At 35.1% G+C, this 15605-nt stretch overlaps 1 protein-coding gene across 2 annotated transcripts in view; it reads right to left on the reverse strand.

The window, feature by feature from the left end:
- Positions 1-336: 336 nt before the first annotated feature.
- Positions 337-15605, reverse strand: part of GRM8 (glutamate metabotropic receptor 8) — a 304196-nt gene continuing 288927 nt past the window's right edge. The window contains exons 9-10 of one of the 2 annotated variants that reach the window (XM_053942640.1): positions 7052-7298; positions 337-1808 (exon numbers count right to left, since the gene is read on the reverse strand). In XM_053942640.1, the coding sequence (XP_053798615.1) occupies positions 1759-1808; positions 7052-7298 (297 nt within the window). In that variant the 3' untranslated portion in view covers positions 337-1758. Of the gene's footprint in view, positions 1809-7002; positions 7299-15605 lie in introns of both variants that reach the window. The other variant, XM_053942642.1, reaches the window with a different exon arrangement.

Raw genomic sequence — 15605 nt, forward strand, 5'->3', positions numbered from 1 at the left:
TACATGGTCACTAGAGGAAATTTCACACAAAATATCACTCATACCAAGCCCACAATACCATATATACCAAAGCAATCGCCAGATAATACTTCAGACATGCAATTTCTGGGAAACACTAAGTATGTTTTATCAAATACTTTGAAAATGAACACTCACTTTCATACAGTTGCCAGCTACACTGAAGTTTAAATACTGGCACTGTAATAGAAAGACATTCAGTTTCAGATACTTCAACTTTCATTCATGTAATTTAGGACCCACTACAGCTCCCTTAAGATATATTATAAAAATACATCTGCTGTGAGGATAAAATCACAAGGAGCCATCCAGGCTAAGTCAGGAGACATAACATTTAATAATCAACTGCATGTGAAGACCCATTGATTTGATGAATGGCAAGTACTGTATGGAGCAAAAAAGTCTTACAGAACATCCATCACAGGTATAGTAACAAAGGGGACAGTCCCTATCTGTATTTTTTTAATTATTTGGAGGGGTTCATTAACACGATAAATATAAATGTGATTTTCTCTTTCTCTTTGCATAGTTGTTTCTAACCTCATACAATGATGGGAATTAGAAGATGTGAAGAAGGTAAGATTATAGATTGGCGTTTATTTCTTTGATTTGTAAGTGTTTATAAGGCAATAGTACATATATTCACTAGGCTACTGCTTTCCAAATTCTCCATTGATTTCTCTTCTGTTATTTCAAAGTCACCTTTATTGAGATATGCATCTGCTACATTCTCCTGTCAGAGACAGGATACTAGGCTGAATAGACTTTTAGCTTAATCCAGTCTAGCTGTCATAAAGTCTTACAAACTGTAAGTTCCAGAAATGAAAAGGATCAAAATTATTAGTGGAGACTCAAAAATATAATACAATCATACAAAATAATTACTATCAGGACTCTTTTACTTTACAAACATATAAAATGAACTTTGAGGGTAAGAAGAGGGAAAAATCCTTCCATTAGAAAATATAGTCACAAAGCTTTGAACAAATAATTTCACACACTGCAGAGTACACACACACACGCATGCAGGCAGGCATGCACGTATGTACACACACAGGTGCACACATACATGCATACATACACACATGCTTAGAGTTTACACTGCATTCTTCTGATGCCATGATTTTTATTTTATTTGTACACCCACCTTTACTGCACATTCTAAACGAACAATAGACAACAGTGTAAGGACTTTTTTTCCTTAAAACTGCAACAAAACAAGTCTCAACATTTGCAAAACATTCCTTTATTATTAGAAATAAATTATTTTTTATAAAAATTAGCATGCATTGACCATTGCATTTTTTAGCATAACCCAGGACTTAATTCAGTCAGCCGTCACAAGAAACAAACTCATCTTCTTTTACGAGTTGAACAATGTAGGACAGGAAAGGAAATTGTCACAATCACAAAAAAGTACTTACAAATATAACATCAGACATGATTTATTTCAACAGCATTTTTTTTCACAAGCTAACATTTGTTTTCCTTTTGTGATTTGCTTCCTTTTGTGAGTGAACAGTTCAGAAGCTTGACACTCTGTCTCTATGTTATAAAACTGGACTTTTCCTTCCCCTGTCTCTTTTTGCCTTTTGCTTTTGTTTAATCCTTGTTCTTTAGGAGACTGACTATTGATTTGAATGTAGACTACCGATATTTTCAAGACTGAATTCTGGTGGTAGTAAAGTCTATGTTTGCAAGATCCAGTCCTGCAGATCTTCCAGTGAATTTCATCCCTGCTCAGTTTGCCTGATTGCTGTAACTGACATAAGTTGTCTTGGTAGAGGAGGCTGTAAATCAAAAGAAAAAGAAACAAACCAAAACCAAACCAAACCAAACCAAAAAAAAAAAAAAAAAAAAAAAAAAATTCAGGATTTTTAGAATCAAGAGAGGAGGAAAAAAAACATATTTAGCATTTGAACTCAGACAATGTCCTACTATATTTCCAAGCAATATGGTCCATGTTCATGGAATAGAGAATATTTAATGATGTATATAAGCAGTCTATAAACTAGATACCAATTTCTGTGTTCATGACCACTTATTTTGTTTATGTCTTGGGAAAGCAGAGGTAAAATGATAAGTGGTTTCAGCATACCCACAACAAAATTTCGACACCTGGTATTTTGTCTGAATTCTATATAATTTCTTTTTTTTTTTACTTTAGAGACTGGATTTTTCTTTCTCTTCTACTGTTTGAAGACAACATTGCAGTTAGTGGTGGTTTGTCCATCCAAAATGAGACTTATGTTCCTTGAGCAGATAGTCCCTACAGAAAATATTATCTGGAGAAAATTATGGTCTCCTTATGTTGTTGATCAGCTGATCGTGTCTTCTTTTGATCAAAACTGATACTCCTTGTTCAGAATGAGGCAATATGTTGAGAGAATTAAACAGTTCTACTATTGCAAAACTGAACAACTAGGAATCTTTTAAGAAAGTTTGTTTCAGGTTCTAGCCCTTACATCCTTGCTATTAAGAAATATAAAATATATGCTATAAAAATATGACTCAAGACACATCACTCAAGGTTAATGTAATGGTTGGAGGAGAAAAGTGTTTACATCAGCTCTCATAGTTGTCTAATTTTAAATCAGCTGGGTACATGGAAAATCAGACTGATGGGGGACTGAGTCTCTTATTTCTCTGTAATAAGGTCTATGTTACACTGCATAAAGAGGAAATTGACTTTCTAAATATGTTTTATATTCCGTCTGCTACAGACATGTTCTGTTTATGATAGTGAAGATTGCAGCTGGCAAGATGAAAATAATGGGATGGCAAAAAGTTTCCTGGTCTATAGATTCAAATTTTCTATTTCCATACCTTTCTTCAATTTCTTTCTTTTTTCTATATAGGATATGGTGAGAAGAGCTGAGATAGATAGGAAAAGCATTCTTCATGCTAACTCCTAAATTCAGTCCAACAATCTGATGGTTTGTGAAGAACAGACTACAGAAACTGAGAAATTACAGTTTCTCTCTTCTGCATCATAGATTTAACTAAATAAAGGATTACTAAATGGATGCAAAAAGTTTCCTGGTCTATAGATTCAAATTTTCTATTTCCATACCTTTCTTCAATTTCTTTCTTTTTTCTATATAGGATATGGTGAGAAGAGCTGAGATAGATAGGAAAAGCATTCTTCATGCTAACTCCTAAATTCAGTCCAACAATCTGATGGTTTGTGAAGAACAGACTACAGAAACTGAGAAATTACAGTTTCTCTCTTCTGCATCATAGATTTAACTAAATAAAGGATTACTAAATGGATGCAAATTAATAGGGGTTAGTATGACTAAGTTTACTTCTTGTTTTTTGTCACGTTTTCTTAGATTTTCTGAGCAATTTGAATCAGTGCGTTTACCATTTTTAAACAGACAACAGAACCAGATTATTTAATTCACACATTACTATAATCCTTTTAGCTAAGAATATATATATAACCATGAATAATCAAATGAAAGCTGCAAAATGTAATCTTTGTTCCTTTCACTTGCACAGGTAGTTCCAGTACTTTGTGTCTAGAAAAAAGCTAGTTCATGAAAGGACTGCTTTTGGCACACAAAGCAAGGCTTTCTTATAGTTGACTACAATATTCTAGCACCAACATGAAATAGCTTTATTTGCATGTATTGGGACACTTGAAGCAAGTATAGCCTAATTTACATCTTTCAGATCTTTCAGATGGGATGTATTGCTCCCGTCTGAACTCTCTCATGCTCCCACAGCAGGATTTCTGAGAGGATTCTATTTTTTCTTTTGGCCTGCTGAGTTCCTACTCAAAATAATGCAGGACTGATAAAATGGCATCAGAATCTTCAAGCATAGAAGGATTTTTTTTTTTTCCCAGCTAATAAATAACAGATAAATGCTCATCTGCAAATTCTGCACGCTTGGGAACAAAAGGATAGCAAAATTGAGAGCTTATTTTTTCCCCTTTCCCTGAAAGTAGGGTCAGATACACGATCAGGTTAAGTTAGATTACCACATTATCCTCTGAGCTGAACTGAGTTCTGTGATAACTTTACATGTGCATGTTTTTAGCCCACAGCAATGTAACATAATCAGATTTATCACAACTCAGTAAGCTGAATTATTTGAGGACATTTGCAAGAATACAATACAAAATGCAGTAGTATTTAGTATTTAGTATTTAGTATATATTAGTTACCACACCTCAGCTGATATAATTTGTTAAATTGCTGTAACTTTGTTGTGTATCTGAGAATTAAATAGTTTTGACAGAATTAATCTAGAGTTGATCAAGAAACAAAACTTAATCCAGTTGAGTTCTGAGTGTTGTTACTTTAAACAATTATAACACAGGAATTTAATGTAGACAGTAGTTTGAAATATATTAAAACTATTCTCGTCTCCAAACAGTGTTTGTGGTTTTTTACTTTATAAATACTGCATATGTCTTTTTAGTTCTGTGGAATAAGTCTAGAGTTAATGCTTGGGGACCTGAAAGCTTCAGCAGCTGGTGTCCTGCTCTTTAAGACTGTTAGCATTTCACAATAATAACATGAACCACATTTGGCAAGCCTAGATGGCCAGAAAAAGTAACAGACTTGGCTCAAAATATTTCTGAGAATAAACACTCCTTTACAGCTCCAGTTACTACTTTGCTGTTGGAATGAAACAAAAAGAAGAAGAAAATAAAAGAACAATGTAGAATGATTACTATGATCTGACCTATATTCATGTAACGTACTTGTCATTGCCTTCTGTAACCACACCTGGATGGTTTTTTTATCCTGTTTCCCAGAAACATTTTTTTTTCCACTGAATATGGACCTATTCCCACAAATAAACCCATGAACATATTCATGTGGAAGACAACATAGAATAACATGTGTTACATGGAACAGCACAAACTAGATAGAGCAGAGTTGTCTCTGGATGGGAAGTAAAAGGTAACATGTGACTATCTCATCGTGTTTCTCACCTAGCATCATTATGAGCACTGCATCATCATTTCTAGTGTTTGTGCTTGGTAAATGGGGGGAAACAATCACTGCCCATTTCTGGTATGCTAGAAGTAGACTGATATTTTGCAATCAGTTTCATATGCTATCACTGAAAAGAAAGATCCATCTCACATGGAGTCAGTGCAAGAAGAAATTCTGTGGTGTCAAGGAGTTTTTACAAGTAACACAGTGAAAAGGACCTATGCTGCATTGTGCACTTAAAATTCACAGGAACTTTCAAAAGCTTTGACAATAAAGCCTTTGTTTCAGGGAGGCCTAGAACTCAATTACATAGGGAGAGCTTTCTGGAATGCAAATGACTCAATTTTTGCCTATGAAGCATTATGATGGATGAGAACCTAGTCAGGTTACACTCCTAGCGAGCTCAGAATTATATAGATGTGTTACTGTTGAAGTCATGTTTAGAACACAGTAAATAAGCATTACTCTGCACTATTGGACTATTTGAGAAGCAGACTTGCTTCCAGTAGCATCTGTTTCTATGAATTATGCATAATCATAGTTTAAGGAATACCAGTCACAGCATTTCTTAATTAGGTATAGTAGATAAACATCAGATACCCAAGACTTTCTTCTTAAAACTCTCTCACCCTACTGTGAAAACCCTGCTTTATCCTCTCCTTGGAAGTTTATAGTTTTGCACTCAGTAAAATCCATGTCTCTTTTCCTTCTTCTCCTTCTGAGTTTTCTGAAGAATTGTAAAATTACTGAGTCCTTCATATTCCTATTCTATTATTTGATCCACAAAGAATTTCTATGCCTTTCTTTTTGTCTTTTGTTACATGTCTCAATCTGAAGCTGTATAAGCCCATAGCTCACTCTAGCAGTTTTACACATTTTGAAGGGTCATGAGTTTTTCCAGTGAAACAGTTTGTACTCAATATCCTCCATGCATCAGCAAATATGGTATAGTACAGTATCATGGAGTTATGGCCTATTTTTATATAGTCTTCAATCTGGCAAACTCTGATAGATTTCAGTAGGGGGTTAATTTTTCAGAAATAAGTACAATATTTTAATGCAAACTTGGTCCTGCCTTGTCTCAATGTGCTTAACCAAAACAGTACTATTTAAATACCAATATCATCCAAAAGCAATAAAAATTAAAATTAAACCATATTGTTTGCAGTAAAATGACTGAAAAGCTTAGCTGTCACAGCTGCTGCCCATCTAATGTGACATCTAATGTCTCAGAAGAAAAAAGTTCTCAATTTCTAAGCAATGGGTATAAGGTTAATGTCTTTGCTCATAGTTGATCACTATTGTTATTATGAAGTCCAGTTTATAAAATGATATGTCATGTGATGGAATGGGAGCTGTAACCTCTGTTTTCTCCTATACCAGAGCAACTTAGAGATGTAGCAAGATTCAAGAACTTTCCTGACGTGGGAAAGAATTTTTTTCCCATTAAAAACCTATGATATATCAGAACATGTAATGATTAAGCTTCACACAAATTATCATGATTTTGTACCAAGATGAGTGAGACCAGAACAAAAGCCTGGATGGGAAGAATTATGCTGGGAAGTGTTATTCATGAGTTGTGATAAATGAACAATCCAACAAATATTAAGGTAGAAAGGTAAAAACCATTATTTTCACTTCCATACCTGACTGCAAAATAAAAACAATGCTAGCTGTTTTCATTATCATTTTTTTTTCAACAGCCTTTGACTTTTGAATATACAATGATGACCATAAATACATCTCATGAACTGTCAGGACATACCACTGGTACAGCAATGTACAACACATCAAAATAGCACTAGCTAAAACAATTAATTTTTAAAAGATGTGGCATTTCAAAATCTGCTTGTGCTTTTTTTCTTTTTCTACTAGCCTCCTGTGAAAATCAATTTCTTTGAAACAGCTCTAGACATTCCTGCATTCAGCAGTACATGAATTCTGACACATCTCTGGATTCATGCAGAACAAGCAACAGAAATAATTAAGTTTATTATTAAAAGAAAGTGCATTCTTGTGAACGTACATCTATTAAGATGTGCTGCCACTCTTGACCAAGTCTACAGATGACTTACTGTTGGTTTCAAGACTTTCACACAGTTCAGTCTTGACTTCTCCATTTGGTCTGTCGTTTCCTTTTTGTGTCAGTTTGCTTTGCATTGTAGCAGCTGTCACCACAGCCTTGAAGCTCCTCTTCCGTTTTTGAACATTCTGCTCTGGATGAAAAATGATAATATAAACCTTGGGCATGTAGAGCATGCCCAGAGACACAGAAGCACTTAAACTCATGGAGATAGTAAGTGTTGTTGTCTGGATGTACATCTGGGGAAGAAAAGAAACAACATAAAAATCACTGTTATATTGATTTAATATAAGAAGGAAAACAAAGTAGCTATCTTAAAAGTATTAGGTGGAAAGGAACATCAAAAGGACCCTTGGCTTTCGTTGTTTTTAATTATAGCGGAGTATGACTGTTTCCTGTTGACTTCATAACCTAAAGACTGGGTGGTAGAAACAACATAATATTCATGAAACTTCATTCTGATAAAAGTAACAAAGATGCTGCAGCAAACCCATTTTTAGAAAAAAAAAAAAACAGTATGTCTGGACAAGAAAACAGGAATAGAGTTAGACAGGAAATAGAGACAGGAATAGAGACAACAGAGTTAGCCTTGTGTCATCTATTTTAACAGACAGAAGCCTCTACACCAATATGCCACATGGTGATTCAACAGTGTGTGCAGCATGGCTCAACTGACAGCAGCATAATGCAGAATCTAATGGAATCTTTTATATAGTCTGTGAGTTTTAAGCTGGAAAAAAAAATTAGTTTTCCATAGTGATGTTTGAATATTCCTGAGGGTACTGGGGGGTTGATTTGTTTGTTTGTTTGTTTTCCATCCTACTTTTGAATTCTAATCACAATGCTCTGTTGGCACACAATAAAGTTATTAATATGTCATGGTCCTAACAAAGAAATCAGAAAATTGAGGAACCATTAAATTATCTCACAGAAGACCTCAGTTGCCTATAGATAGAAAGCAAAAATCTGGCATTTCAGAGCGAGTCTGTCTATTTTTTTGTTATCACCTACAAAAAAGAAGGTAATTCTGGCATTCCATAATATTATAAAAGAAAATGCCAATGATCACTCCATAAGAACAGCAGACAGAAATTTGTTTGATGAGGTATTCAGCTAGTATATTACCAATACTAATTGTAGTTCTGCTCAACAGTTATTTTTTCTTAGGAAATTATTTTTTATTAGCCATATTATGAGCAAAAAATACTTTACAGTTCTGTGTTAAGTAGGAAATCTCTCAGTAATCCTTGTTATATTGAAAAAGATACTGAAGTAAAAAATTATTAGTGCCTTCGCAGATGATTCAGTGACATTGTTGTCAGACATGATTTTAAGCACTGGCCAACACTATCACATTAACCTGAAGATAAGGTGGTAAGACTGTCTGCAATGTCAGCTTCAGATCATCATTTTTTATGAAGTGCCCTTGGGTGACTTGGCCCTTGGCAGAAAACTAGAGATATAATAAACTGTTGTGCACTATTATAGCTGAACATTTTTAATGTCATTCAGCCTACAAAGTTTTTCCATTAGATACTTTCTCCTTAGAGATCACAAATAAACTGTGCTCTCTCACTTAAAGCAATCTTATGTAAGAAAAAAAAATGGATTCTGAATGACCTAATTAAGTAACTGTATAATTGTACAGAAATACAAATACTGTGCCAAATACTACCAAAAAAAAGAAGCATAGCGTGATCTAGTCATCAAGAAAACACTAACAGTTCCTCAAAATCTGTAAAAAGCTCAACCTGTTTTCAGGGAAAACACCAGCCTGAAAAGACAATCAGGACTGTCTGTTGTGCTGAGGAAAGGTACAGGAGTAACACCTTCCTTCATTTGAATCATACATCAGTTCAGTACTTGAGGAAATAATATACTCTTTTCTCTTACCAGTGAAATAATTCTATTCCTTTCAATCTCCAAAATTACTATAATGTGCATTTCTAATGAAAACATTACATGGTCGCACTAATAAAGAAGTTTTTCCAGATTTCTGTGGAAAGACCTCTGTGCAGGTGCATGTTCACATGCAGGCAGCACCAATACATGTTTGTTTCTCCCTGAACCAAATTGACTGATCTCCAAACAAACTGGTACAGCAGTGGCTTTTAAGGTTAAGCATTTAATTAAGTGGCATCCAAAAGCAAAAGTATTTTGGTTCCTAAACATGAATATATTTCCTGTTGGGATTTTCAAAACTGAAATCATTGTAACCAATACATTTTAAAAACTGTATTGTGTATGAAAGTTCCATTAAATATAAAAATTCTTTTTGAAGCCTTACCATTTTTTAAAATCCAAGTCATGACAGTTAAGTGCTACCTAAGCCTCACCCATGCAATTCTGTAACAATACTTGGCATTTAAATATATTTTGGGTTTTTTATTTCTTATCAAGTACTCAAGTTCTAAGACTTGTCTTTCTCTCATGGTTCACTGTAAGAGTGACATGATAAAAAGGAAAAAGCTATAAATGTTATAGGATAAAATACATGCATTACTTTATTAGTAACATTAACAAATCTATACATTATAGTAGATCTCAATGATCTTTGTAGCATTAAGAGGTGCCACAGTGCCAAGATCTTACTAAAGAGGTTTCTCTTAGTGCGTCAATGTCAGCTTGAAGGTCTACATTCAACTAAGCTACATAAGTGAAACAACTCTGAATCTCATCCTGCACTGAAAAATTAAGATCCTACAGTTTCAGGGCATTATATATCATTACATCTGCTCTATTTTCTGTGGACTTAACTGCTGACCAGCACAACAGCCTATTTTAGAAAATCCAAATCACAGTAATTTCATATTGCCGATTACAGTTCATATGCAATGGGGTTTATTTCTAATGATTTCTGTCTTTTTGAACCAGCGACTATAGATATTGAAATATGAACACTAGGGTGAACTGGGAGTTTTCTGACAGGACAATTTTCAGAGTGATTATAGTCTTTAAAGAGTTTCATACTCAGGGATCCTGTTTTTCATGGATCCCCCTTATTACTTACTCTTTAATAAAGCCAGTGAGAAAGAAGAGTTTCGAGACACTTGCTCAACCTTGAGGGAAAGGCTTTGAACATATACTTACACGTACTTACACGTACACATTGTGTGCATGTGCACTTCTATCTGATTTCATAGGCTAATACAATTGCATTCTCAGCTGGAGGCTGAGTTGTCCATGACATTCTGAGTCTGATTCCTTTTTTCTACTGTAATCATAGAATAGTTTGGGTTGGAAGTGTCTTTTAAAGGACCTCTAGTTCAGCCCCCCTGCAGTGACCAGGGATATCTTCAACTAGTCAGGTTGTTCAGAGCACCTGACCTTGAATGTTTCCAGGCATGGGGCATTTACCACCTCTCTGGCTAAACTGTTCCAGTGCTTCACCTCCTTTATCATAAAAAAAAAATCCTTAGTACTAGTCTGAATCAACACTCTTCTATTTTAAAACCACTACCCCTTGTCCTATCTCAACAAACCCTACTACTTTTGTAATCATTTGAAGACTGAGAGTCTGTTTATAGGATGGGAATATTTCTTGCATTTAATCCTTCCTTTCTTGGGAATCCCCATTCTTGCATCCCAGTGAAGCCCAAGTCTAGCAAACAGAATATCATACACACTTGGTTTGACTTTTGTCTGACTCTAAACTTGTTTTATTCCTGACAAGAGGACAATGATGTTTTATGGCTGTGCATTCTGGGTACTTTTATTATTCTGGGAACATAGCTACCTGTAACTTTTACAGAATTAGATGCTCTAAAAATAAGGAGCAACAAAGTAGTTCAGTTTAATAAGATATGAGGTCTGAATAATTTTTCATGTGTCTCACAGTGGTAGCTCACTCGAAGTTACAGGACAATAAAGGTCCCTTTTTACAGTGATTCATAGTTACACAGAAATGAATTTCAGCACTCGTCACGACAAAATCCCTTCTGAACTACAAACTTTTTGTCTGATAATGCCTTTCACAAATGTAACAAAGACTGCTATATCTATCCTCCTTGTTTTTGACAGTCAGAGAATATGTCAGAAAACTAAAATCCCAGTAGTGCAAGGTAAAACACCCTTTAAACCATGGGAAATACTTGAGGCCTAAATACCTTCCTGTCTCTATCCTTCACCTCAACCCCATCCCAGAACTGATACAATACTTTTTCTGTACAATTTTAAACTCCACAATTGACAAAGGATTCATCACAATAGACAGTCCCTTGTGAAAAAAATTCAGATCCCTGCTCAGACACACGATTTCTCCATCCCACAAGTGACCTGGACCCTTTCCTCATCAGAAAGTTCCTACAAGCTTGGTAGTTTAGCCTTCAGATTATCCTAACTCAGCAGCTAAAATAGATAATGGCCATTGATTCTAGAACTATGTGTGTCTTTCTACTTTGAAACCTAAAATGTTCCACAGGAAACACTGGGCCAATGAAACATGCTTTTTTAGTAAAACACAGATACTCTAATGAGTTCTCCAGCTTGAAAGTACTTGAAACTGAATTGCCTCCTTGGAAAGCTGAAAAAATTTCTATGCATCACAGCAGGTGTGCACACTGAATTGTCCCAGTGCAGGTAGCTGAATGACTGCCTCTCAGCTAGGCTTCACTGCTTGGAAATAAAATATCACTCAAGTCCCCAGTAGTGTCCCATCAGTTTGGTGCTTGCTTAGGCAAAGTTCAACATAAAGCAACTACTTTCACTAAAGGAAAAAAAGTAGTAAGGTCACAACCTTGTCCAGACTGCTTCTTTGTTTTGGGTCCTCCCTTAGATTTACATGTAGATAATATTCAGAGTCTCTCCAGAATTGTTGATTTTTCTCATGCTATTTATTTTTCTCTTCTACTCAGGTTTAATAAGTCAGATAGAGAACAGACTGTTCCCTAATCTGTTTTTAATAGTATATCCTGGACAGGTATATGGCTAGTGTGATGTCTTGAGTAAATTTAATCTGTTTTCCACTTTGACACAAGCTCTCTAACTCCTGGAAGTTGTAACACAGATGAAAAAAAGTCCAGCACTGAAGTGCTAAATCACTGAGGGAAGTCTTGGTACATCTCAAACTATGAGTGTGCCTAGCATAGACTCAACTCAGCTCCTTGCAGTCCAAAGAGAAGTCAATGTTTGAAAGGACACAGCTGGTCTAATGACTCTCATTGACTAATTCTATACAATTTGCCCTTTAGAAACCTCTTTCTCCACAGGATAGAGCAATAGCCTTGGTATCAAACACTGGAGTTTGAACCATCCTGCTGAGACAGATAAACATAGGCACACTTGAACATGCCCCACATTGCTAGTAATATAGCAGAAGAATGAATTATTATTTAATTTTTACTGTATCCTTGGTATCAAATTCTATATGTCTCTTATGTGAATCTCTGCAGCTGCTTCAGCCAGTTTCATATTATAAGGACAGAACTGCAGCAAGCTTTGTTTCCCAATAGGTTTTTTTTGATCTCATTCCCTCCTTCCACTCTTCCCTTCATTCTCAGCTGCTAGAAACCTTTACCAGATCATTTCTATCCAGGAGATAAATGATACATCATAAAATGAAGATACAGATCATCTACAGGCATCCCTCATATTGGGAAAGACAGCAAAATGGGCCTTCTTTCTTTGTGGTGGAAACAGCATGAGTCTTTTTATTTCCAGGAAAACACTGAAAGCATTCATAGCTATCTTCTCTGTGCTGCAGAACATAGAAACCTTAGAAAAAACACAGTCCTTTTCTATTTTTAAAGTAATGCACATGTCATACACTACAATTACTTTCCTGTGTGTTGCTGCTTGCTGAAGAGTTGACTGGCTGACAAAAATTATGTTTCACAGTCTTGTTCACAAATTAGACAGAAATGCCATTCAATGGATTCCACATCAAAAAGCAACAAGGAAAAGCCTGGATACAGACAAATATATATGAAACACATTTGAAACCAGGAGAATGTAAACAGGTAGTAACAATGCTGACAAGGTGCCAAAAACTAACCAAAGGATTAATGCGTCTCTGCAGAACCCCATAAGCTTACACCTACAGGTTTTTATTACTTTCACTGCAAAACATACATTTCTATCTTGACCCGTGGGAAGAAAATTTTTAGAAGGAAAACATAACAGGTACAAGTCAGTCATTTTTTGGCTTATATAACAAGATTGTTTTCCAGATATAAGATAAACTTCACTGACTGAGTCTTCTTCAAACATTTGTTCAGTTAGAAAACATAAGAAGCTATGGTACTTATATATCTTTTAGCCTTTTGAAAACATTCCTTACCAAACTAGCAATTAAAATGAGGCTTAAATAAGAAAAGTGAAAGCCTTCTCACAAAATGAAAGTGCAACATTCATAAGATGATTATCTCAAGAAGTATGTGTAGACTATGATTCTTCACACAGCAGAAGAAAACAAATCCTGAGAAAATTTTAAATTTCTGTTGCATTCAGAAAGTTATGAGAAAGGAAAGCACTAACAACTGATTTCAAAATAAATGTGTGCCACATTTTAAAAGTATGAACTTCCGTTAAAGCTTGGATCTGAGAGGAGCTATAAAAACTTGGAGGAGTCTTGGTGGAACATGCATATATTTGCATTTCAGAAACTGAATTATGGTAACTATTTCACTTCATATTTTCCACTTAAGTCCAATTTCAACCTTACCTGCAATATTTGTAAGGGGAGGGAGAAGGGAGAGGGAGGGGAGTGTCCAAGGAAATTTTTTGTGGCTTTTCAATCTCTAAAGGGGGAGTGAGGTGGAGGGGCAGGGGGGTGGGTGTAAGAGAGACAGAGACATTTTACTGAGGCCTGTAGTGACAATGTAAGGCAAAGTCTCTTATCCTGAAATTAGGTAGATTCAGACTGAACATAAGGAAGAAATTGTTTGCCATGAGGGTGAAACACTGGCACAAGGTTGGCCAGAGAAATTGTAACTGTCCCATCCCTGGAAGTGTTCAAGACCAGGCTGGATGGGGCCCTAATCAACCTGGCTCAGTGAAATGTGTCTCTGCCCATGGCAGAGGGGTTGGAACTAAATGATCTTTTAAAGATGCCTTCCAATCTAAACTTTTCTGTAATTCCACGATTCATAACAACATGCTACTTTCTTAACATGGCAGACAATATTGTCCATTGTCATTTCTATTGGCAAATGTAATCTCTTAGCATAACATTCTAGACAACCAGATTTTCTGATTGATTTAATTCCTTGTTTTTTCTTCTTTTCCCTTTGCTTGTTTCAATATGCCAGTTTCAGATGCTTTAGCTCCTCCAAAACCGCTAATTTCAAAAAGCTTTCTGTTGATGTGTAACCCTTATAGACATTTTTACAGATAACATCACAGAACACTGGCATCAGAAATTATGCTGGTTTTTGGCAAAAGTAGGAGAAGATTAGACAAACAAGTGTTGCATTATCAAACATTCTGCTCATTGGAAATAAGCAACATTTTTGAAGGGAAAGAAATGTTCATCTTTACTTCATCAGCAACATTTATTACAATGTCATATTAAACTAGTAATAAACTAAAATCTGATTCTTCACTGTGAACCATCCTCAGGATATATATGTCATGGGAAATCCTACGTACTGTCTTACAGACTTTCAAAGTAATTTAAAATATCAGTATGTAAATTGATTTTTATTTCTTCTCCTAAGTTCTCATAATATAAGTCATTTTTCTTCTCATATATTACACTATCATATAGCTTGCTTATACCACAGCACACAATTTATGGTGGTATTATGGTTTTTAAAGTCCATGTGAGCCATAACCTTCATCAGTTTTCAGGAACTGACCAAAGACTAATCTCTATCATATCTGTTGTAATGTGTATGTCAGTCCTGATATTCAGGAATACTGAGCTCCAAAAGATCAAACAGAAATTTAGTACTGACGTTTTGTAAAGCTAAGCTAAAAGAACTTCCAAATACAAGTAAAAAAACCCAAAAAAATGTAAAAACATAATGGAAAAAGAGTGTGCTTCATGGAAAAACTGAGAAATTAAATTAATTAAATGAGTTCTTATTTATACATTAATTGAATCTTCAACATAATGTACAAGTAGGATTTTATGGTATATTAGGTTACACTTAAGACCTTCTTATTGACAAAATGCTAAACAAAGAATTTATTGTTTATCTAATTAAAATCTTAACAGCCCACTGAAAGCCATAACAAATCTTATTATTAATCCAGTTACAATTATGCTAGCTTTTCTTTTCATATTATTTAATTATTACAGGAAAATCTCATTAATAATATATAAACTTTTGAGTATCAATCCCTTTTCTCCAGTGATACACACCTCGTCCCTGCTCCTCTGGTTCCTAAGGCCAATAGATTTAGCCCTCCATAAGACAAACAGAAAGAAAGGGAAATTATGTATCCCAAGCCCTTGATGTTGATGTCTGGTATTCCCTCTCCCTTAGTCTTGGACCTGGCTGAGGTAGTATTCACACATTTTCTAATACTGTGTCCTTACTTCCTCTTTTTTAAAATGAGTTCTCCTCTAAACTCAATCTGCACCCATTACCTGCTTATTGATT

Source organism: Vidua chalybeata, chromosome 5 (genome assembly GCF_026979565.1).
Source record: "Vidua chalybeata isolate OUT-0048 chromosome 5, bVidCha1 merged haplotype, whole genome shotgun sequence".
Lineage (NCBI taxonomy): Eukaryota > Metazoa > Chordata > Aves > Passeriformes > Viduidae > Vidua > Vidua chalybeata.